This window comes from Erpetoichthys calabaricus, chromosome 6 (assembly GCF_900747795.2).
Source record: "Erpetoichthys calabaricus chromosome 6, fErpCal1.3, whole genome shotgun sequence".
In the NCBI taxonomy this organism is placed as follows: domain Eukaryota; kingdom Metazoa; phylum Chordata; class Cladistia; order Polypteriformes; family Polypteridae; genus Erpetoichthys; species Erpetoichthys calabaricus.
Window position 1 is genome coordinate 184,868,577 of NC_041399.2, and position 26,454 is coordinate 184,895,030.

A 26,454-nucleotide genomic window follows, 5' to 3' on the forward strand; every position below is an offset into this window, starting at 1 on the left:
TTTTGAGTGCTGGGGCTTGCTCTTTATTTCTTTATTTAAATTACATTACCTTATGTCTATGTTCTCTTAAGACTCCTTATCAATTACCTTGCAGTTCTTTTTCAGATTGTGCGGGGATTTAGATCAAAAAAATTAAAGGACTAGAGTGCTTGACTACTTGTGACATAATAACGTGAGTGTCTTTTCATATAGGAAACCAAACTTATAGTTAATATTTGATTAATCTAGTGTAGATGCTATAACCCCAGGTGTTATGTATTGCATTCCCATCTGACAACTTCAGGAAGCATGGTGTAGTGATTCTGATGCATTGCAATCTTCTGTCAAAAATTTTGGATTACAGATCTAACAAATGTGGGAGATTTTCTTATGTAATGGTAGAGAAAGGGTATAAAAAGATAGCTCTGTGTTCTGTGCCCAACTTCATGTAATCCTTCCTTCTTTTTCTTCATAACAAGTTAAATTCTGCACATGAAAAATTACAAAATGATATTGAACATGGACGCAAATTTCTTTATGAACCCTATATTGGACAAGTCTTCAACCCCATTTTGTCAGCATGTTCCACACTTAACTCACTTGCTATGCAAATTTGCATTTGATGTGAATTATACCAACTCCTTTCTCTTGTTGATTGAAAACAAATCAGGACAATAATCTCTTCCAGTTTAATAACAGCTTTTATATTTTTTTTCTTAAATGTTTCATGTGAAATCTAAACTTGCTTTCTCTGATATTTGTTGCTGCTTAAGGAAAATTCTTTTCCATAGTTACAGTGTCTATAGATGATATTGTCATGTTGGACTCTCCAGTGTCCCAATCCAAAATTAAAGAATAAATTTGATTCTATGAAAAAGGGGCACATCCCAGGAAATGATGTGCTTCCAAGCCCAGATTAAGACCCACACAGGCCCCTGAGTGACTTAGCTCCTAAACAGAGAGCTGACTATACTTTTAAAAATGCAGCATGTGAACGCTCAGTTTCTTAATGTAGTGCAGTATTTCCCAGTCTTGTTTTTGCCACATGAAGTCTCAATCGTTTCATTAAGTGGGTCATTTCAACGCATGGGGACTTGAGTATTTCTTTGAGCGGATGGTATTTCTTGAAGAGGCCCCTTGCTGCCACATGCCCCTGGGCCAACACCCAGAACACCCTAATGGTAGATCTGCCCCTGTGTGCTTCTTCCTGATATTTTTGTCTCACCGTTACACACATATTAAACTCGGCTATTTCTGCCACCAAATTACATCCAACAATAAACTGCTTTAATTAATCTTATTTTAAAGCAGGGCAGAGATACTGAAAAATGTGCTAAGTTCTGCCTCTTCTGTTAATGAACATTAGATGCAAAGCTACTAGCTAAACCTTTAGCAGAATACTTTAAAGGATAACCAACAAATGAATCCACCTTTACCAAACAATCTTTATCCAATCTCACCAAGCAGCAGATAATATCTACCAATGTCTAAATATAAAGGATGTAGCCCCAGTTTTATACCAGCCAGCAGTGATCCTATACTGGACACAGAGAAGACATTTAAGCATATGAAATTGGATTTTTTTATGGGAGAAAATTGTTTCTATGGGATTCTGGTAGGACTTTATGAATATGGTCCTCCCTACAGCTGTTGTCCTCACTAAGTCAGACATCTCTCATTCCTTCAGTTAGAACATTAGAACAACCGTTGATAAGAACAGGCCATTTAGCCCAACAAACTTGCCCATTGCACATCATATTTGTCTAGATTGTCCAAAAAACATTAAGTTGAGATTTGAAGGTCCTTTAAGTCCTACACTACACCACTTTGTAATTTACTTCATGTGCCTATATTTCTTTGCATGAAGACAAACTTTGTAGCATTTGTACAAAATCTGCCATTAACAAGTGCACCACCGTGCCTCTGAGTTGTAACAACTGGGATCCACTATACTAATTTCTTTCATAATTCAAAACACTTCTGTCATGTCACTTCTTAATCTCCATTTGCTTGAACTGAAAGGTTCAACTCCTTCAATCTCTCTTCATAGCTTATACTTCTTAGTTTTAAAATTAGCCCAGTTGCTCTGATTTGGACTTTTGCTAGCATTGCTATGTCTTTTTTAATATGGAGACCAAAACTAGACACAATACTTCAGGTGAGGCCTCACTAGTGTATTGTATAACTTAGTCCCAACTTCCTTGACTTTTTACTCAACCCATCACGATACATAACTTAAAATCCTATTGGGCTTTTTCATCAGTTCTGTACACTGTCTTTGTGAATCAAAATATTTGCTATTTCACTGTCTGTATATTCTAGCTCAGCTTTACTTTTCCAAATACTTTTCACCACCTTCTTGACCGTTCTTTTACTATTCAAATATTGAAAGATTCTCTTTGGGTCATCTTTGATCTTTTCTGCAATGTTTCTTTCCAACTGCCTTTAAGCCTTGCTAATGTCCTTTTTAACTATTGCCCTCAAATGACTGATGGTTAGCAATGGAGTTATTAGTCTTAAATGTTTTTTTAATCTCATTTATATACAACAGCATTTTTTTTTCATTTCATACTGCTTCTAAATGTTGGGTTAAACCTTACTTGCATTAAAAAACACTTTTAAACCTGACACACATTTCCTCAACAGACTAAAAAGCTTGTCCAAATTTACTTACTTAGGCTTTTCTGCTTCTGCTCAGACTCTACCTACTTAAATTAAATATAACTGCTTTAACTGAAGCTGATGCTCTTTAGTCAAATCCAAACATCCTCACAAAACTGTGGTTCACCAACTAATTGAAGAAGATTCAGATTTTTCAGTTTTTTACATTAATGGAGACTCTCCTGCCACATTGGCTTTCCCAGTTTTTCCTAAATAATGTGCATCCTTCTGTATTATTTAACCAGGTATCTATTATTCCTATTACATCAAAGTTATGTGCAGCTCATTCCATCTCATTTATTTCATTCTTAAAACTCAATGCATTAAGGAAATACATTTTTAACATTTCACCTACTTCACTTTGGCTTTTTTTTATTTTATTGATTTTATTAAAATCAAATAGCATTCCATACAAATAACTCAAGTTTTACAAAAAAAAGGTTTGAAATAAATTATCCCCTGCCCCTGAAAAAGAAAGCTAGGTCAGCAGAGTAAAACTTAAAGCTAGTTAAAATAAGCAATAAATAAATGAATAAATAAAGATAAACAGAGTAAAAGAGGGCAGAGAACCTGCTTCCTTAATTTAAGATCCTGCCAGGTTTTGAAAAAGCTTTGTACAGATCTTCTAAGTGCGAATTAGATTTTTTCCAGTTTCAAATAGTATATAACATCAGTTACCCACTGACTTAAAATAAGAGAGTTAGGATTCTTCCAGATGAGCAAGATAAGTCTACAGTATGTGCCAATAGTGTAGTAAAGGCAATTACAGTTTGTTTGTCCTTTTCCACTTTAAGCCCATCTGGGAGTCCACCAAACACAGCCGTTAGTGGATTAGGAGGGATTGTGACACCAAGGCTGTCTGAAAGGCATTTAAAGATTTTGGTCCATAATGATGTTTGGTCCATAATGATGAGGAGACCCTGGAGAGGTGGAGATATGCTCTGGAGAGGAGAGGAATGAACGTCAGTAGGAACAAGACAGAATACATGTGTGTAAATGAGAGGGAGGTCAGTGGAATGGTGAGGATGCAGGGAGTAGAGTTGTCGAAGGTGGATGAGTTTAAATACTTGGGATCAACAGTACAGATTAATGGGGATTGTGGAAGAGAGGTGAAAAAGAGAGTGCAGGCAGAGTGGAATGGGTGGAGAAGAGTGTCAGGAGTAATTTGTGACAGACGGGTATCAGCAAGAGTGAAAGGGAAGGTCTATTGGACGGTAGTGAGACCAGCTATGTTATATAGGTTGGAGATGGTGGAACTGAACAGAAAGCAGGAGACAGAGCTGGAGGTAGCAGAGTTAAAGATGCTAAGATTTGGACTGGGTGTGACGAGGATGGATAGGATTAGAAATGAGTACATTAGAGGGTCAGCTCAAGTTCGACGGTTGGGTGACAAAGTCAGAGAGGCGAGATTGTGTTGGTTTGGACATGTGCAGAGGAGAGATGCTGGGTATATTTGGAGAAGGATGCTAAGGATAGAGCTGCCAGGGAAGAGGAAAAAAGGAAGGCCTAAGCGAAGGTTTATGGATGTGGTGTAACAGAACAAGATGCAGAGGACAGAAAGATATGGAAGATGATCCGCTGTGGCATCCCCTAACGGGAGCAGCCAAAAGAAGAGGAAGAAGGCCCATAATGATATTAATTTGGAGCAGGCCCAAAACATGTGGCCCAATGAGGCTGGAAGTTGATTGCAGCATTCGCAGACTGGATCTTGCCCTGAAAACATTTTGGACAATTTTAAATGAGAAAGATGTGCTCGATATATAATTTTGAATTGAATAATTCTATGCTTTGCGCATTTGGAGCTCGAGTGAATACTCTGCATTACTACTTTCCACTCATTTTCTGAGATGTTGAGTGAGAGGTCCTTTTCCTACTGTATTCTTGGATCTTTGAAAGGGTGGGACTGTAAAATGGTTTTATATATTATGATAATGCTGACTGAGTCCTCAAGACTGATCAATATTTTTTTCTGGCATAGAGGTAGGTGAGAGCTGAGGAAAATTGGTCAGGTTTTGCTTAACAAAGTTTCTAATTTGGAGGTAGTGAAAGAAATGTGTTGCTGGAAATTTAAATGTGGAGTGTAATTGTTTGTAGGATGCAAAGACGTTGTCTATGTACAGCTCTCTAAGTGATTTAATCCCGAATATTTTCCAGACATTAAAAACTGCATACGTTTGAGAGGGTGGAGAAAGGTGGTTCTCGTGCAGAGGTGCCACAGTTTCTTTATCTTAAAATACTTCCTACATTGGTTCCATATTCTGAGTGAGTGAAGCACAATTGGGTTGTTAGTATATTAGCGATAACTTGTATTTATTGGGGTGCAAAGCAAGGAATATAAAGAAGTACTGCAGGATTTTATTTCTATTGCTGATCAAGCCTGTGTATGTACATCTATTTGTGTCCATCTCTATGTTTTTATAGCTTGTATATAGGGTCGCCCTTTGGATACGTGGATGTTTTCAATGCCAAATAAATGAGGTTATGGTTGAATCTAATTTCTTAAAAAATGATCTATTGATGTATATTGGAATGTTTTGAAATAAAAAGAGAAGCTTAGGAAGGATATTCATCTTAACAATGTTAATTGTTCCAGCTAAAATGAGATGAAGGGTTGACCATCTGTACCAATTTTGCTTAGTTTTTTCCATACAGACGGCAAAATTTTGTTGATAAAGAGCTTTATGTTTAGTTTTGATGTTTACCCCATGGTATTTAAACTGATCTGTGAGGATAAAACGGAAGGAGTCCAATCTAATATTGCATGCTTGAGAATTCACTGGGAAGAGCACACTTTTATTCAAATTGATTCTGAGACCAGAAATCTTTTGAAATTCTACTAGTGCTGTTTGGACTGCAGGCGCAGTATTTTGTGGATCTGATATATACAGTACCATATCATCTGCATATAGAGAAACTTTCTGTTCCAGTCCTTTTCTGATAATCACCTTTATCTCATGAGCATTTCAACAGTGAATTGCCAGTAGCTCAATGGTAATTGAAAAAAGCAGTGGTGACAAGGAGCATCCTTGCCTGGTACCACTTTCTAGTTTAAAGTGTTCTGAATTAATGGTGTTAATACAAACAGAAGCTTCTGCATTGGTATACAGTAATTTGATCCATGCACAAATGTTCGGGCCAAACCCAAATTTCTCCAATTAAATAATAATATCTCCAGGGTGTTTGACTTTGTGGGTGAATATATTACATTGAATAGACGTTGAAGATTGGAAGCTGATATTACCAAAGGCAGCACTTTCTCCATCCTTCTAGCTAGGACATTGGAGAGTATCTTAACATCATTATTCAGAAGTGAAATTGGTTTGTATGATACACATTGTAATAAGTCCTTACTTTGTTTACGAAAGATGGTAATTAATGCTTGGCGAAAAGTTTGAGGTAGAATTTTATTTTGTCTAGCTTCTGTAAATGTTGCTAATAGAAGGGGAGCTAGCAGAGTTGAGCACTTTGACTTTTAAACAGAGTACTAGAACTTTCAAAGTTATCTTGTTTTGTTGTATTTATATTACGTCTTTGTCCCTTTAAGTAAAGTTCTAAACCTGGCCTGTCCTAAACTCCCTACCAACCCATTCCCTGGTTTAAACAGTCTTCCACTAGCATACTCATATCATCTGACTCCCAAACACATCAGTGCCTCTTTTGTTCAAATATAACTAGTCACAGCGGAAGTGGTACCATCTGTTCCAGAAATGCCCCATAAACGTATGCCCATCTATTTTACACCTAGATTTGATGCACACCTTAAGTCTTTAATTTTCTCAATCTTACCTGGATGGGGGCACAGGCAGAACCTCAGAGAAGACCCTCTTGTCACTTCTGCACCTTTGCTTTGTGCTTAACTTGGTGCATAAATTTGGATTGCAGAACTGACAGCCTGCCTTTTATGTATGTAATTTGTTTCAAATTGGACAAAGACAACTGGATCCACCTCACTCCTTTCCAAGGAGGAAGGCAACATAAAGCATGCAAATCTCCATCTTTGGAGCATATCTGTGTATCAATCACCCTCTTTTTGAGGACTATTATTTACCCTATACGACTCCAGGCAACTCACACGTAGGTAAACAGACTTGAGGTGAGAGAACTTTCTGCCCTTTCTGCATTGGTGTGGGGATGGGATAGCAGGCTGTTTGCTGCTTTTGCTGATCGACACATTAACAACACAAAAGACACTGACAAGGAGGTGTGAAGGGATTTAAGGTGGGCTGGGATTACGAGTTTTTTCGTAGAGTTTGGTAATTCTAGTGTTAAAATCTGGGCCCTTTGATTTCATATACACTGGAGGTTTGGCATAAGGTTGAGAAACACCTGAACGTCTGTCTAATGCAGCATTCACTCACTTTACTTTTCAAATTTTTATAAATAACTTTTTTTTTTTACTTTCTTTTTGGAACTCTGCTTCACTACAAGTATTGCAAAGCATTTTTAACTACGTTTATGTGTGAAAATGTGCTACATAAGTACATGTTGTTGTTACAATCTGTTTCTTTTATATTTAAATAATAAGAATTTTGATTTAAAAAGTAGAAATTGCCAGAATATTTCTGTTTCCAGCACATAAAAGACTAACATATTAATCAAATCCAGTTTCAAGTGTTGAGAGACAACAGCAGTCCAAAGTATTTATAAACTTTGAATCCCAATATTCTGTCAAATAATGTAATTATCTACTGTACACAGCTGAAGGGAGCATGTTTGAGGCATTAAAACCAAAGACGTTAAAAAGCCTGTTGTAGAACACTTCACATCCCTTGATTATAGAGACACTGTTCTCTCTGTTTATGTTCTTTCACAGGGTTTCAAAGACACTTCTTAAAGAAATACAGAAGAAACTATGCTCATTCTAACTCTTCAAACATATATTTCTCCAGGTCTTAATGACCAACTAACTTTTAAATATCTACCTTCAACTTCTCTAATGGCAACTTTTTCTTACCTACTCTCACCTGTTCTGCTTTTATTTCTCCTGGCTTTGTTTTCTTTTTCCCCTCCTATATACACTTACCGGCCACTTTATTAGGTAAGTTTTGCTAGTATTGGGTTGGAAACTCTTCTGCCTTCATGGCTGTTGTGATGTGAGATTTTGCATATAAGTTGATAAATATTTTGTATGTCTGTATTTGTAACTTAGGCAAAACTAAGTCAGGAAAGTGAATTTTACGACAGAGTTGGGGGAAGTGCTTGAAAAAAATGTTACTCTGCTAAAGTCTCCCTCTAACCCCCCCCCCAAGAAAGCCAGGCTGCCTAACTGCCATGCTTTACCTTAACATATGATTTTGGGGGGTGGCAGGTGTTAAGATGTTCTATTCCCCCATTGGTCTGAAGTATGGCTGTTTGGAATTGGCTTGTATCAAAAGCTTTTAAGTATAATGATGTCCTATTGGCTCTAGGGGTTGGACAGAGAATCTATAAATTTACTTGTTTAACCTCACACTCTCTCTCTTACTAACATCTGATGAAGAAGCATCTCTTATCAAACTGATGAACTGAAAGAACAACACAATGGAGAGCACAGCTCGGCAGCCATATTGAACAGACATATGGCTGAAAGCTGATCACAAATGAACTAGAGACATTTTTAAGTAACTAACAAGTCTGTGTGCCGCCTGAAACTACACATTACCATTTAATCAGGTTGTATGGTTGCCAATATTCAAATGTACTTTGAAATAATACATTGTTTAAATTGTAATTTAACTCCTGCCTGTCTTTTACTATACCTAATTGCCTGAGGTTATAGATATAGAAGGGAAGGTGGGGAGAAGTTATATACTATAATACCTTATAAACAGTGGTAAGTCTGTGATATCTGAGGCATTCTGACAGTCTACATATTAATAATACAATAGGAGAAAGTAGAGCAATATATTACTCTACCAAGACAAAACAATGGCATAGACTCAACAAGGTGCTGGAAACATTCCTCTGAGATTTTGGTCCATATTGACATGATAGCATCACACAACTGCTGCAATTTTTTTGTGTCCATATCCATGATGCAAATCTACCATTACACCACATCCCAAAGGTGTTATATTGGATTGAGATCTGGTGACTGTGGAGGCCATTTGAGTACATTGAACTCACTGTCAATTTCAAGGAACCAGTTTGAGTTGATTTGAGGTTTGTGACATGGCGTGTTATCCTGCTGGAAGTAGCCATCAGAAGATGAGTACGCTGTGGTCATACTGGGATGGACAATTTCAGCAACAATGCTCAGGTAGGCTGTGGCATTTAAACAATACTCAGTTGGTACTAAATGGGCTCAAAGTATGTCAAGAAAATATCCCTCACACCATTACAACACCACCACCAGCCTGAATTGTTGATATAAGGAGATGGATCCATGCTTTCATGTTGTTGATGCCAAATTCTGGGCCTACTATGTGAATGTCGTAGCAGAAATGGAGACTAATCAGACCAGGCAACGTTCTATCTCCTATTGTCCCATTTTGGAGAGCCCGTGCGAACTGTAGCCTCAGTTGCGTGTTCTTAACTGACAAGAGTGGCATCTGGTGTGTTGTCCTGCTGCTGTAGCCCATCTGCTTCAAGGTTCGAAGTGTTGTGCGTTCAGATTTACTCTTCTGCATACATTGGTTGTAACAAGTGGTTATCTGAGTTACTGTTGTCTTTCTATTTACTCAAAGGAGTCTGGCCATTTTCCTCTGACCTCTAGCATTAACAAGGCATTTTCATCCAGAGACCTGCCGCTCATTGGATATTTTCCCTTTTTCAGACCATTCTCTGTAAACCCTAGAGATGGTTGTGAAAGACAATCCCAGTAGATCAGCAGTTTCTGAAATACACAGACCAGCCTGTATGCCACCAACAAACATGTCACATTCAAAGTCACTTAAATCACCTATCTTCCCCATTCTGATGCTCGGTTTGAACTTCTACATGCCTAAATGCAATGAGCTGCTGCCAAGTGATTGGCTGATTAGATATTTGCATTAACAAACAAAAAGTTGAACAGGTGTACCTAATAAAGTGGCAGATGACTGGATGTTTCCTGCCCTTTCCTTTTCAGTTGCACACCTGATGAAAGCTATACAGCCCAAACCTTGTGTCTTTAAACACTTTTCCTTTTCAGGTGGAAATTATATTTACCTTTTTTCTTTTGAAGATGCACTGTGACAAAGCCCTAAAGTAACTCCATTGTAATTAATAATTGCTTACTTTTTGCTATTTTGCCAATGGTGGAAAAAATTAGAAAAAGGATCAGGAAATTAAAACTAAAAGACTAAAGGTAATGTACCAACTTGAGTCAACACACAGGATGTGCTGCCACAAAAACAATTAAATAATTTAAAAACATTCTGCACACCTTACTGCCTCACAACACAGTCCCAAAATGGAAGTGGTGACAAGATACAAATGGGCATTGTATCAAAACAAAATAATAATATGAAAAATTATAAGATTAATTAAACTAAATGAAAAGCAGAAAATAAGCACACAAATGAATTCTGCACATGTCTAAACATTAGAATCACAATAACAATAAAGAATTTATGCAAAATTAGGCAAAAATAAAACAATAAAACATCACTTATGTCTTGTTTTTTGGTTCTTAAAAATAACTAGCAGCACAAAAGCATAACACTGCCTACTTGCCTCCATAAAATTGTACTTTAATACACAATTCACAAAAGAATAGCCTACTGCCTGCAGGAAATAAATGTTTCAGTTTGGTCTGCATTTGATTCAGCAAAAAAATGTACCAAAATCATTTTTGACATTTTGATTATAAGGATGTGAATTCACCATAGTATTTTTATTATGTATGACTACTTTTGAAGAGAAGCTGGAACTTAAGAGGACTGCAATATTTTTAAGATAGGGGTTATGAGCATCCAGACATCTTTTCCTTAATTACTGAAACTGCTTATAAGTATGTTGGAGTACTTTAGCAAGCAAATGAAGTAGCGTACATTAAAGAATATAAGAGCACTGAAGTAGCTAATTAATATTATTTGCATGGGTTGATGTAGGGATTTTATTTAAGAAAAATGGAGCCTATAACCCAATAATCCTCAAATTATTTTGGATACCAACACTTTCTTTCTTTAAATTTATTTCATTATTACGCAGAATTAAAACACACCTAATTAAACAGAAAATAGCAGCCAACCATATTAGGAAAACGTGGCTTGAGCTATATTCTCTTAAAAATCCAGCACCTCCTAACCTGACTCTCTAGTCCTAAATTAAGTTTTGTCATTAACTCCTTTCAGTGTTATCCTTGACACATTGCTTGATGGCTCACCAGGGCACATCATTAGTGATGCCATCTGGGTTCATTGGGTGTTTTGGGTTCTTCGAACATCATACACCCTCCCCCAGATAATCAATCCCTGGCCTGCACAGTAGCAGTATTCCATGGATCTGCTCTCTTCATCTAAAGCCATTGTTATGCTTTCTCTGCTGTCTCAATTATGATACCGAAAGCTCTTCTCTTCTTTGCTTCTGTAATGCTGAATGTGGCAAAGGCCTTGTAGACAGACTTTTCTGCAAATCCTGGACACCTCATCTTCACAGGCTAATACTTTGCTTTAGAACCTTTAACACAACAGTTTCTGACAATGTCTTAATATTTTCCCCTTTTCCCCTCTAAGGCCTTTTCTATCTGTTCTTCCCATGGTACTGTGAGTTAGATCATGACAATGTGCCTTGGTAAATCTGACCAGAGGACAGGTCTAAGAGATGTCTTGAAAATTTGCAAAGGAAACATTAATTGCTCTGGAGCAACCATGCTCTCTGTGATCCTGGTGCTGTTAGTTTCGCTGTCTCTCTCATAAAACATATGATGTTCTTTCCAGAGATCTCTTTCTGGCCAGTATTAATTGTAGATTGTGTCTGCTATAGTCCTTTGCACCTGGTCATGTCACCAACTATTGTGACCTTCTGCTAAAGCTCCAGGGCAGCAGCTGAGAATGTGTTCCACCATTCCTTTGAGTGGGCAGAGGGAGCAGTTTGGTGCTATTGGATGGGCTTGACATAACATCATAAACTGCTAAGTTAAGGAAGTTCAAGTTGTGTGATTCCGCCCACTACAAGTCATTCCGTGTAATATTTCTCTCCACTGCATTCTCCCATTTTGTCCAGGACCCTTGCTGTTTTAAAGCAAATGCTCTGCTGATTCTTTCCTCTTTCCAACCTCCCTTTGAATCAGCTCACAGCACAACTTCCCTCTTGCTTTGTCAAAGCGAGGAAACTCAAAGATTCCCAGGTCAGTTCTCCAAGCAGCATTCCACGGCAAGGTCTTGACTAAGCCTTCTCCACTACAACCTATGATTTCTACCACTCTCTATTACTTTTTACATTTTGTGACTACCACCTGTGTTCCGGAGACGTTTGGGTCACTGGATTCCTGGCACTGTAAGCATCTCCTGAACGCATGCAACCTGAAATTCGTTTTTAATGGTCTTCAGAGGAGTCTTAACTTGCAGCTGTACCCATAAAGTGCTATGATGCTAAGACTTCTCTGTAAACCCAGCCACCTTCTTAGGAAACAGCGAACCTTTCTTTCTTAATCAGTGATGGAGAAGATTTGAAATTTATACATATTTAGTGGTCACAGTATTCTTGGTAGGATACTGTGTTAGTACATTCATGCTTTGAACTTTCCTGGTAGGCCAGTCTTATCTACATTATGTAGGCATCTGTTAAGGTTGTCAAAGGTGTTAATGACTGAAGCCTTGTCTTGGCTTCTTGGAAATGGTAGGTATTGGTATATTTGAGATGAAAAAACAGAACTTGTCTATGATCTTGCCTTTTTTGAATACCTGTGATATTGATTTTGTGGGTTTAAAGGTAATCCTAGCCCACCACATTAGCTTTTCCAGTCCTTTCAGGATCAACCTAATTTTACCACCACTGTTTAAGTGGTAAATGTCAGCTTGTTCATAAAAGCACATATGAGAGGTTGGAGCATGCTTGAACTTGATTTTGGACCTCTGCTGTCTGGTTCGGTGGATGTTAAGGCAGCCATAAATAAAATGGATTTGGGTGATAATACTCTGCGGCACTTACATTTCATTTACTCAAAGAATTAACTATGGGGTTGCTTTTAACTGATTGTATACAGTTAAAAAGAAAATGCAAAAAATATACCTATCTGGAATTGTAATTGAAATGCAGTGCCTATTTCAAAGCATGATATTATATGTTATTTATGTACATTAACCTTTCTTTAGGCAGTTTTGTTGTTATAAATGACATTGATAGCCTGTATTGATTCTTTAAAGAAACAGAAGTCACTTACCACCTGGAGAAGAGCAAGGTAACCAGCTCCAACGTTGTCGAAATTGACTTTTACTTTGGTCCAGTAATAGAATGTGCTATTCATACTGTCACACATGGATTTGTTGTTTATGTGTGTCTCATTGTACGGGATTCCTGTTGTTTTGTTGACACATCTTCCAAATTTTCCAGCGAAAAGGTTCACCCCCATTATACTAAAAATCAACCAGAAAATCAGACAGACGAGCAACACATTCATGATGGAAGGGATGGCACCAATAAGGGCATTCACTACCACCTGTAGAAGCCAAGAAAAATATAAAAGGGAAATGTTTTAGACAACTAGTATCTTAATTACTTTTATGAGAAAGTTTGGTTGCTACAACATTGAAAATTTGATGGTAGTCTTAACTGAAACTGAAGAAATGTAACTTGACCAAAATAGTTGTATAAATGTGCTATTGGCTTTTAGCTGCATAACTGTCTTTTGGTGAATAAGAAAGGAATAACATGCTGAAAATGTTCTTAGATTTAAAGGTTCAACCTAAGAACAGCAATCTGCTTAGGTAATAATTAATCAATTTTAAATTAACACACAGCACATAAAATGTGTTTGTATTAGTGGGATTTTCACATTTCCTCTGCTTAAGTGAACAATGTATTAACTGATGTCTACATTGAGACCCTCCTGTGTGATCTATATTTTTCAGAATATAGGTAACACTTTAGTTTAGGTACTGCTAAACGGCATCTATTACTCATTTACTCTTATGCAACAAGACCTTAACAAAGGATTCTTTAAGTCTTAATCATGGTTATAAAGCATAGTTATAAACTGCTCAGAATTTCCATGTTCACTTTCTCAGGTCCCTCCCACATCTCAAAGACCTATATGAAAGTCAATCTACTGGACTAGTATGAATTTGTGTGGGTTAATGTGCCCTATGGGGGACTGATGTCTCCGTTAGAGTTGGTTCCTGCTTACTTTCCAGTGCTGCTAAAGTATGTTCCAGATTTCCATAATTCTGTAATAGAAAAAACAGGTACAGGAACAAAGTAGATTTTTTTTTATCTTACGCTGAGTTATATTTTATATTAACGCACCTTTTTTGTGTCATATTTACAGTCCGCCACTGCATGTTAGCTGATAAACAGTTAAAATACCATCAAGATGTTTCAAATTGTCGTAGATATACTTTAAAAATTGTACATTTACACACATTTTTCAGCACATCCATGAAAATGCTAAAACAATTACAAACACTACACTGCACAAATACCACCACACAAAAATGACATTGTAAATCTATTCATACGGAGTGTAAGAATGTTTATGATCAAACAGAACAAACAATTAATTGAAGTGTAAAATATCTTTAATGCAGGATCACTATGTCACCAGCCTATGATGTCACTCTTGCAAAAAGTTTACCAGAAATCACAGTATGTATATTCATTTAAATAACTTTAAGTGTTTTGTGTTTCTCTGGTTGCCTTTCTATATGGATTTTCATCCTAGATTTTCCAAGATACCAAAGGTTTATAGAAAAATACTATGAATTCAAGGCAACGATGAAAATTCAAAGCACATTTGGTTGGTTCTGGTAATATTGCAAGACAAGTACATCATGGTGGTGAAATTTTAGTTGAAATGAATTAAAAATGCTATTAATTTAAAATATGTTCAGGTTTACAAGAAAATTAAAAATATACATTTGTGCCAATAAGTATAACGTAATTTTTAACTCACAAATACCACACAGTAACAAATTATCTCCCTTACCCTAACTGAACAACTACAGACTTCAGCAAAGCAGCACTAGAAAAATTCCATTCAACATACAGTACATATAGTTGAAGATCTGGGTTAAGTAATGTGAGTAACATATAGTATATGCTGGTTTAACCAGCAAAACTCAAAGAAAGACCACTACATCATAACAATTGGTCAGTTTATTTTGAGAACATGGTGGAGAATTAAGAGTGTTTAAACAGATTTCTAAACAGTATTTCATACATGGAAATCTGGCAGCAATGTATTAATTGCTATATTTCAGTGATCCATGTTAGAGGGCAAATACAGCCATTTTTAACTTACTAAAATAAAATATACTGATTAATAACCAAACTTGTTCATGTATTGATTTTGTGAAGATACTGTGTTGGATTGCATTGTGACTCTTATACACTGTTCAAAAAAATTAAGGGAACACTTAATCATCACACTCTAACACCAAGTAAACTAAGCCTCAGGGATATCAATCTGTCCAGTTAGGAAGCATAAGTGATTGTGAATCAACTTCACCTGCTTTGGTGCAAATGAAAGTGACAACATGTTAATTGGAGGGGCAGTAGCAAAAAAACCCACAAAAAGGGAATGGTTTTGCAGGTGGTAGCCACAGATAATTGCTTTCTCCTTATCCTTCCTTACTGATCCCGCTCTAGTTTTGCATTTTGCTAGTGTCCTTGTCAGCACTGATAGCATGAGTCGCTACATGCAGCCGTTTCAGATTGCACAGGCAGTCCAGCTCCTCAAGGATGGCACATCCATACGTGCTGTTGCAAGGTTTGCCGTGTCTCCCAGCAAAGTCTCAAAAGCATTGAGGAGATACCAGTAGATGGGCTATTACACAAGGAGAGCTGGACAGGACCATAGAAGGGCAATAACCCACAAGCAGGACTAGCATCTGTTCCTTCGTGTGAGGAGTAACAGGAGGAGCACTACCGGAGCCCTACAAAGTGACTCCAGCTGGTTACTGGTGTGCATGTTTCTGACCAAACTGTCAGAACAGATTTCATGAAGTTGGCACGAGGGCCCAATGCCTTCTAGTGGGACCTGTGATCATAGCCCATCACTGTATAGCTCGATTGGCATTTGCCAGAGAATACCATGATTGACAGCTTCACTGTTGGCGCCCCATTCTTTTCACAGATGAAAGCAGGTTCACATTGAGCACATGTGACAGTTGTGAAAAAGTCTGGAGACTCCGTGGTGAACGTTATGCAGCAGGCAGCATCATCCAGAATAACTGATTTGGCAATGGGTCAGTGATGGTCTAGGAAGGCATATCCTTGGAAGGTCACACTGACCTTCATGTGTTAGGCATTGGTACCCTGACTGCTGTTAGGTATTGGAATGAAATCCTCAGAGCCATTGTTAGACCTTAAGCTGGGGAAGTGGGCCTTGGGTTCCTTCTGGTGCAGGACAATGCCAGGCTTCATGTGGCCAGGGTGTGTAGGCAGCTTCTGGATGACAAAGGCATTGATGTCATTGACTGGCCTGCGCACTTTCCAGACCTGAATAAAATTGAGAACCTCTGGGATGTTATGTATTGCTGCATACAAAACAGCGCAAGGTAGTGCCACAGAATGTCCAAGAGCTCATTGAGGTCCTGACTGAGGTCTGGAAGAAGATCCCCCAGGACACCATTCACCGTCTCATCAGGAGCAACCCACGATCGTGTTGCGAGTGGATACAAGCATGTGGGAGCCATAAACACTACTGAGTCACATTATGAGTTGCTGTGATGAAATTCACACAAGTTGGATCAGCTAGTGATTTCAGTTTTTGATTTTCATTTTGGGTATGATGTTGAATCTAGCCCTCAATGGGTTGGTGGTTCTGTCTTCCATTGACTGTTGTTACATCATTTTGTTCTCAATGAATTACACAGTATTACTCAGGAAGGATTTTCCACTTGAATATTTCACGCATTGAGATCCGATATGTGATTTATGTGTTCTCTTATCATCCATACATCTGTATGTTATTGACAGAGTGAAATAGGTGGAGCATGAATCCTCTCTTCATTTACATGTATGTGATTGAAGCTGGATGTTTGGTGATTCTGGAAAAGGTGAATTTATAACTTAGTCCTAAAGTTATCAATGTCCACTTCACTACAATTTGCCTCATCCTGTGTAAGGTTTTCCCCAGATCAACAAATGTGTAGTGCAGCTTTCTTTACCTCCAGATCATGTTTTTGTTTTGCCTCATAAAACAGATTACAGCCATTGTTTATATCTTTGGCACTAAATCAAAATGAATTTCAATAACTGGCTCTGATCTATGAACGATTTCTCTGGAACTCTCTGTATTGCCTGATCCTTCTTTATGTCCAATCCTTTAATGTGTCATCTTTCCACAACATATTTGTTTTCCTGATCTGACAGAACCTTTCTTCAGGTCTCTACAACATTTTGGATACACATTAACTCAGGCCCAGTATATCCTTGTCTTCACCATTCTTAGTCCTTATATGACCACTTCTTTCAAGAATCTATAGCTAGGTCTTTACATTACCTCACATGAATCTTATCATCCAGTTCAATCTCCTTATTCAGCAACTCCTCCAAGTAATGTGGGTTAGTAGTAACTACGTTGTGTCTCTACTTCACATAGTTAAAAAAAGGCAACAAATGACATATATTTTATTTAATAAAATATTCCTGCATTAAAGAATACAAAGTTTATGTTTATAATATTTTGTAACACAATTATGCAAATAGGTTATGCATAAAAAATACATTTCAGGATGTTGGTTTGATCTCATCCACTTATCATTTAGTCAATTTTAAGACTATACATAATTCTCAGGAACAGCCAGTGATCTATGAGCATTCATCTTGATCTCTGGTCTGAGTAAAAGAATAAAAAATATGAAAATGCATTTTTCATGTGTTTTGAAAATATAATCCTGTATTTCCTAAGACATTTTCATGAAGAAAAAAAACAAATAATGTAGATAAGAATACAACAGTTCACCATACTTATACTGTACTGAGATTTGAAAACATGTTTAAAAAGAATACTATTAAGCAGAAAGCCGAAATTTGTTCATGAAGAAAAAATTTCAGTGTTACAGGAATTTCATTAAGTATGCCATCAGAAACAAAGTATAAGATTTATGTAAAAATATAATTTCACTGGAGTTTGTTTCATACTATTGGCTAAAAATGGACAATAATGTATTATCCTTTGTTCCATAGCACATGTTTTAATGAATGAAGACACTGGTCATCTAACTTCTGAACTGAAAGTGTGAAAATTCATCTATATATAAATTACAGTTATTCAAGCTTAAATGTAATAATACTGTTAAGTCAGTCTGGTTGGTTTTATGTTAGAGTATATTTTTTATGTGTAAAGGAGTTCATTATACATACATATAGTTTCAATGTTAATAGAAAATAATTGTCCTTTGCACTGTGCACCTGTTTATATGCACATAACATATATGCACTCAATTTGGCAAAGTATGGAGTTTTACAGTAAGGTGCTTAGAATATTTTTCTAGGATACCTATTACATGAGCATGGCTAAGATGATTGCTGGTAATGATAGGTACTTTTCTAATTTCATTAAAAACAAAAAGTAATGTGTAAGCATCCCAAACGGGTTGAGGAATTTCATCCCATACCATTTTATTTCATCCCAAAGTACTTAAGAATCCTTTTGACATTTCATCCTTTCAAAATATTTTAATTGCTATTTGCTGCTTTTCTAATAAGAGATAACAATTGGATAATTAAAGACTTAAATGTGAATTTCATTCTGGCAAGGAAGCCAGTTTTTAGTTGTGGGTAGCCATTCATATTATGCATTCATTTATATGTGCTGTCAAATTTATATTATCAATTGTGTAACTTAAAAAGTTATCTATGCTCTTTTTGTTATCGTTGAACCCATAAATGGGTCACATTATACAGATGCAGGCCTTCAGGGCTGTGCTTTCATAATTCACATTCTATAATCCAGCCTTCACTGTCTAATCAGCTTAATTAAACTAATTATAGGTTAATTTGGGTTATTTTTTATTTAATATATATTAACTTTCAATATTTTCAAATGAATACATTCTTAATAAATCTGATTATTAAATTAGGTAATTACATGAGTGCTTTAATAGGATAAATTAAAAGACTTTATTATAGACAATGACAGAAATGCAAGTTTAAAACAGCTTAATAATGTCTAAAACGCAAGTCTGTTAGGATGCAGTGACCCTGTACAGAAGATAGCTGCTATCTAGCCACGCAACAGAAAATCAGGAGATTAGGTTGTGAGTGACTCTACTCTGCAGCTCTGCTACGCCAGAGCTCTACACTATGTGGGGGACAAGTTAATAAAGTAAGGAAAAATACCTTATCTCAGTTGAAAAGGTGACTAAAATGGTATGCCATTTTCTGAAGGAATGTTAAATTTAAAAGGGTGAGAGTGTAACACTTTCAATGCTTGAGAACATTATGGTGTTGGAATAACAGTGCTGCTGTACATAATTGTAAGACTAACTGGGTTATCTTTTCAGGTTATCTACTCATATCATTTGTCTATTTCCTTTGCACTGGGGCTGCAGGTACAAGGCAAATGATTTTATCCTAAATAGGGGACAGCAGACTCCCGTGACCCTGTGTTCGGATTGGATGGATGGATAGGGGACAATCTGTGTAAGGTGAAATGCAGAGTCAGATCATGACTAAATGGTGTAAGGATGTCTTTTGAAAACATAGTCCATTAATAAAAGATGACATATGATACTGACTATGCAGGTAACTGTCACAATAATGGAAATACCTGAGTACATGACAGATACAAATTCAACTGAAAATTAAGTGCTTCTAACACAAATTTGGTGATTAGCATGTTTAAACAGTTAATATTTCACTAAACATAAGGTTATCTATAGAAATTCTGGTTAAACCTTTGGCTACCTTGGCTCAAAAAAAGTAAAATCTCTGTGATTCTGAAACAAAGCTGATTGTTACAGCAATTTTAGCAGTAGTTTCAGGGACAAAGATTGCTCAATCTGTTCACTTTTCACAAGGAACATGGCTAATGTGATGGAATTAAAGTTGGAGGGGAAGTAATCATAGTAGAGGCAAATGTAGACAAAAGTTCTAACTAGTTTACCTTGACCTTACATCAGCACACTGATGTAAGTCAAAACAGTCTGTTGACTCTGGATCAGGTGTCTGTCATCGGCAGGAGGCGGAGGTTTTTACCAAGAACAATCTATTCAGACGGTAGTGCATCTTCTTCCTTCAGCTGCTCCCATTAAGGGTCGCCACAGCTGATCATCTTCTTCCATATCTTTCTGTCCTCTGCATCTTGCTCTGTTACACCCACCACCTGCATGTCCTCTCTCACCACATCCATAAACCTTCGCTTAGGCCTTCCTCTTTTCCTCTTCCCTGGCAGCTCCATCCTTAACATCCTTCTCCCAATATCCTCAGCATCTCTCCTCTGCACATGTCCAAACCAACGCAATCTCACCTCTCTGACTTTGTCTTCCAGCCGTTCAATTTGAGCCGACCCTCTAATGTACTCATTTCTTATCCTATCCATCGTCATCACACCCAATGCAAATCTTAGCATCTTTAACTCTGCTACCTCTAGCTCTGTCTCCTGCTTTCTGGTCAGTGCCATTGTCTCCAACCAATATAACACAGCTGGTGTCACTACCGTTCTGTAGACCTTCCCTTTCACTCTTGCTGATGCCCGTCTGTCACAAATATCTCCTGACACTCTTCTCCACCCATTCCACCCTGCCTGCACTCACTTTTTCACCTCTCTTCTACCATTCCCATTACTCTCTACTGTTGATCCCAAGTATTTAAAGTCATTCACCTTTGCCACCTCTTTTTTCACCTTGCTCCTTATCTCCTTGTACTCGTCTACTTTCTGCATCTCTCTGACTATCCCACTTCTTCTTTGCCATCCTCTTCCTCTGTATACTCTCCTGTACTTCCCCATTCCACCACCAGGTTTCCTTTTCTTCCTTCCTCTGTCCAAATGTCACACCAAGCACCCTTCTTGCTGTCACCCTTACTTCATCTGCTGTAGTAGCCCAACTGTCTGGTAACTCTTCACTGCCACCCAGTGCCTGTTTCACCTTCTCCCTAAACTCAACCTTGCTGTCTTCCTTTTTTAACTTCCATCTTTTGATCCTTGGCTCTGGCCTCACTCTCTTCCTCTTCTCGATCTCCAACATCATCCTACAGACCACCATCCTATGTTGCTTAACCACACTTTCCCCTGCCACCACTTTTGATCCTTGGCTCTGGCCTCACTCTCTTCCTCTTCTCGATCTCCAACATCATCCTACAGACCACCATCCTATGCTGCGTAACTACACTTTCCCCTGCCAGCACTTTGCAGTCTTCAATCTCCTTCAGATTGACTCTTCTGCATAGGATGTAATCTACCTGTGTGCATCTTCCTCCACTCTACGTCACCCTATGTTCCTCCATCTTCTTAAAATACGTATTCACCACAGCCATGTCCATCCTTTTCACTAAATACACTATCACCTGACCTTCTTCATTCCTCTCCTTGTCAAAATACCTACCCATCACCTCCTCGTCTCCTCTGTTCCCTTAACCAACATGTCCATTGAAATCCGCTCCAATCACCACTTCCTGTCCCTTGGGTACACTGTCCATCACTTCATTCAACTCACTCCAGAAATCTTCTTTCTCATCCATCGCACACCCAACTTGCGGTGCATATGCACTAACAACATTTCATCATCACACCTGCAATTTCCAGCTTCATAACCATTACTCTGCCTGACACTCTTTTCATCTCCAAAACACTCTTGACATACTGTTCCTTCAGAATAACTCCGAACCCATTTCTCCTCCCATCCACACCATGATAGATCAATTTGAATCCACCTCCGATCTACCTGGCCTTATTTCCCTTCCATTTAGTTTCTTGCATGCACAATATATCAACCTTCCTTCTGTCCATCATATCTGTTAATTCTCTCCCCTTACCAGTCATACTGCCAACATTCAAAGTTCCTACCCTCAGTTCCATTCTCTTTACCTTCCTCCTCTCCTCCTGCCTCTGGACACATCTCCCCCCTCTTCTTCTTCAGCCAATAGTAGCCCAATTTCCGCCACCACCCTGTTGGCTAACAGTAGTGGTGGCGGTTGTTGTTAACCCAGGGCTCGACCGATCTGGTATGGAAATTTGTATTGTTTTCCGCATATTGATTTGGCAAAATTTTACACCGGATGCCCTTCCTGACGTAATCCTCCCCATTTATCCGGGCTTGGGCATGAAGAAAAACTGGATTGTGCATTCCCTGTGGCTGCGTTTGCATCCCTTGTGGCTGGGTAAACCTTGTATAAACCTAAAAGTGCACTTCTGCAATTATAACATTGCAAAAAGCACAAGGAGCACTGGGAAAGATTTTCTGGTTCAATAAATCATTGATAACTTTGTTCTGAACAAAAAAATGGGCACATTTATGGTGCATATCTGTACAGTAGAAGTCTATAGGCCATAATCCCGGCAGCTCTCTTAAGAGTGAGGTGCATTTTACTAATATTATTTACATCTGCTGATTGCCTTACTGTGCAAGGTAAATGCATATAAATACAAGGCAACTGTGAATAAGTATGTTAATTCTTTGGAGAATTATTATTATCCTTATGGTTGTGTAATCTTTCAGGGCAGCTATGCCTTTACCTACAGAAAACAATCCATGAATAGGTTAAAGGCCATGACAATATACTGTAATAACCAATATGCTATGATTATCTCAGTCCAAATTAGCAATTTGTGGATTATTTTGGAGTGAAGTCTGTGATTGTGTTTCCACCACCATCACTCAGAAACTCTCAGGATAGAATGGCATTGGCTCTCTGTAGTTCAACTGCAGGCACTTGCTGAATCAATGCCAAGTCACACTGAAGCTCTTCTAAGAGCTCATGGTGATCTAAACCCTTTTAAGACAATATTTGGCAGTGTCTCCTTTATTTTGTCAGTTACCTGTGTGTTGCAAGCGACATATCATCAATCACACCCAACATTTTAAAATTGTAGGCACTTCTCAAACAGTTTACTGTCAAAATATTTTTAATTGTAAATAAATCAAAACAGATCAGCTTTTTTCCGGCCTGAAATGTAGTAACTAGCATATAACTGGGTTTTAGTTACAATATATCCATCTGTGCATCTGAATGCTTGTAGTTAAAAATGCATTCTATTTCTTGGTTTATCTTATATTAAGGACCATTTTAGATGGAGCTGTCTAGTGGTTTGTTGGGTTGGAATTGAGTGCTTAGTTTTATGGACTGTCTTGTGTTTTTCATTCATTTGATTGGGTCGTGTTATGTTATTATATTTTGTTTATGAAGCAAAAGGATGATAAAACCTAAAAAAGAAAACAAATCTTTCAAATAATGAATTATGTAATATGAAAATTAGTTCAGATATCTAGCTTGATATCAAGACTGCATAAAACTTGTAATAATATGTTAATTGTATTTTCATCTTCAGTGCAGTTATGATAAAAGGGTACAGTTCTACTAGAAAAAGGAAAATGAATGATTTATGCCAATGATAAGCATTTGACATTTTAGTAGTGAATTGATTATCTTATACAAATGCAAATTAGATAAGATAAATGCAAATTACTCAGAACATCAAATTATATTATCTGCATACACTGACTGTAGTATATTCCACTTAGATTATAGACACACTCTGATAGTAAAATGACTCCCAACTCAAACTGCAAAACATTTATACTGTACACAGCATTTTACACTATACTCTACATATTTGAATAATACTGCTTTGTGCAAAAACAAGCTTTTTGGTCTGTACATGTTTATTTACTGCTGATCAAGAACATAGAAAATCAGGTTTACTGTAATACTGTAAAGGAAAGTTTATTTTATTCTTATGGTAGATATCTGTGGGTTAAAAAATAATAATACTGATTATGAAACCAAAAGATAAAGAGATAAATTAAGATTTTCAGTGAACCAGAGAAATGTACTTGAGACTAAATATATAAAGGATTTTAAGAAAAACCTTCATATACTCTGCTGAAATAAATACAATCAAAGGACAGACCTAAAAATGTCAGCTGAATAGAAAGGTATTAATCGTGCCACAGCAGAGCCAAAGCTGTTCTGTGGATGCAGTGTAGTGAGAAGGGAGTTAAAAAGAAGATAAATAAGAGAATAGGCTCACAATCAATTACAAATTGCATTACAAGACTCTAATTAGCTTGAAAACAAAGATCAATTTTTTAATGCCTTATTAAATAAAGAATGCATTAAAATAAATTTTGTTCCCATGACAACTTTATGAATAGTTACTGAACATGAAAAATAATCACTAATAAAGTAGATGGGCTGCTGCTTTTATGTGTATTTGTGTTATCATTAGTAAATACTGTGTAACAAGGAGAAAACACAAGCCAAACAACCACAAAGGGAAGAACAACAAAATAATTTCCCTAATTCCAAATTGATTATTAACCATTTTATGCTTGCATAGGGATGGAGCCAAGCGTAATAAAGTGCATCTTAACTAGTGCACTAACTAGTAAATTAAATATTATCATTAACTCTTTAACTAGTAAATCACAAGTGTTTCTGCTCTTTACCCATGACTAACATTTGTTTCTCCCAATACTCTTGTGGGTGTTAAATTAATTACCAACTATAAATGGGCCATAAACATGTGAGTCTGCCTTGCAAGGTAGAATTCAATGCATCATTATTCCTGCCTTGTAATTGATGTTGGTCCCCCTTACACTAAAAATTGGATTAAGTGTTGGCTTTCCTTGCTCTCAGTCAAAACTTTAACTGTCACAATACTGAGATGAAAGATTTCATAATTTTTCATGGACACTGCCATTTTGTGTTGCTAGTTTTCATGGGTGCCATCATTTTAGGTTTCGGATTACTATGGTGCTACATGGTTGCCTATTACCCATGACATCATGACAGTCTTGTTAGAAAAGCTGGATGTGTACGTTAAATAGAATCTTGTTGAAAAATAAAGGAAACAACAAAACCTTGTTTTTGAGCATTCTTTTTGGTTAGAATTTTCTGATAGGAATATCGTTTTGCTTGTGACCTTGAATTTAGCAATCATCCTAAACCTGTAATGTCCCTAAATCTCTGGCACTTTATTAATTAATTCGGTTTACTTTGACTTCTTTGCTGCACTCATACAACAGTATATAAAATATCAAGTTATAGTAACTAAACAATAGCATCCTTTTTTCAACATAAAGACAATGAATGTTGGGTCAATGTGTTTAATGAAGACATAAAAATCCTTTTGTTTGATATTTGTTTAACCTCCCTACTTGGAAGTTAGATAAAAATACAACCATACTTTATTGTAAATCAACTTAGAAATACACATAGCCATGAAGAGTTCATGATTTCTTTTTCTACCCTATTTTTTTTCATTGTCTTAACTATCAGGAAACAAGAATGAATGATATTTCATAACTAATGTAAAATTCAGCTTGATAAGAAAGAATTATTTATCCATCCATTTTATTAGCTGATTAATCAGTTGAGGTGAGCACACCCCACTAGGAATAGTCACGCTGGTTAGAGCTCAGCTATATTGAAGGATAGACACAAACAATGGCACATACAGTACAGTATTCTGTACCCTCTCCCCACCCTATGCTGTGGAGAAATAAATACGCCAACATATCACTGAACAGCAGGAAAAACCTGAAGTTATTGAAGGAAGCCCACAAAGACAAGAGAAGATGACAACACCAAAACCCTGATATGAAATCAAACTAGAAACCCAAGAGTTGAGTTACATACAAATGTCACTGTGCTGAGTGTTGAAAGGATAATTAAGGAAGCCTTACTGCCTATGTTATTGCATTTTAACATGGAACAGGCATGTGCCATAAAGTAAGAAAAAAAACCATATGAATTATCAACATATAAAACTGCTTCTACAATAATAGTGAAATTATTCCATTTTAAAAGTGTTTTGGTCTTTGTAAATTCTTTTATGCATTTTTGTATTAAATGTTACATTTTCCACAGGAGTACTTTAAACTAACATCCTTTCTCCTTATAGAAACATAGCTTAGATGAGTGATTTCAGCCTACAAAGGAAAAGGAAAATATTTTGGTAAAGTGTTTGGTACTGCCGCTTCTGAAGACCTAGTACTACTCAATCAATCGCTATGGAAAGTTTCCATGTGTTTATGCAGATCTTAAATTGTTCTCCTTTTAAATACAAATGTATAACGGATATAGACCTGGCAAATAATTATTATAAGGTGCAGATTGATTTACTTTCAGATTAATTTCTAAATTATTTGCTTCATAATTCTGATGTTAAATTTTGTGAACTGGATTTATAAATGCAAACTGGTATTCATGCACATCTCTGCTTCAGATGTTTTTTCTTCCTTCTGCTTAATACCTTTCACAATGAGTCATCTTTACTCTCCTCACTATTAGCTGCAAAATTACTTTGAAGACTGAAAATAAAGAAAAGCAAATGGTCTACATTAATATGGGATTTACAGTTTATTTACTTCTTGAGATTGTTCAATGTGGAGGTGGGGATGGGGCCTAAGGAAAAGACAACAAAAAAATAATATTAAGTGTTCATCAAGATTTATAGACTTCTGTGTTAGTCAGAGAGCGAGTGTACATCTGCAGACAGAGAGATGTGCAGTGAATACATATCGTTGTCTGTATCGGACAATGAACAAATGGGAAGCTCAACAGGCCAATGATAAAAGACAGCAT

General features: G+C 37.0%; 1 protein-coding gene across 1 annotated transcript in view; it reads right to left on the reverse strand.

Annotated features, from left to right (window-relative positions):
- Positions 1-26,454, reverse strand: part of scn5lab (sodium channel, voltage gated, type V-like, alpha b) — a 212,276-nt gene that overhangs the window by 28,997 nt on the left and 156,825 nt on the right. Inside the window, exon 7 of the mRNA XM_051928791.1 lies at positions 12,926-13,201. Coding sequence (XP_051784751.1) covers positions 12,926-13,201 — 276 coding nt within the window. The remainder of the gene's footprint in view (positions 1-12,925; positions 13,202-26,454) is intronic.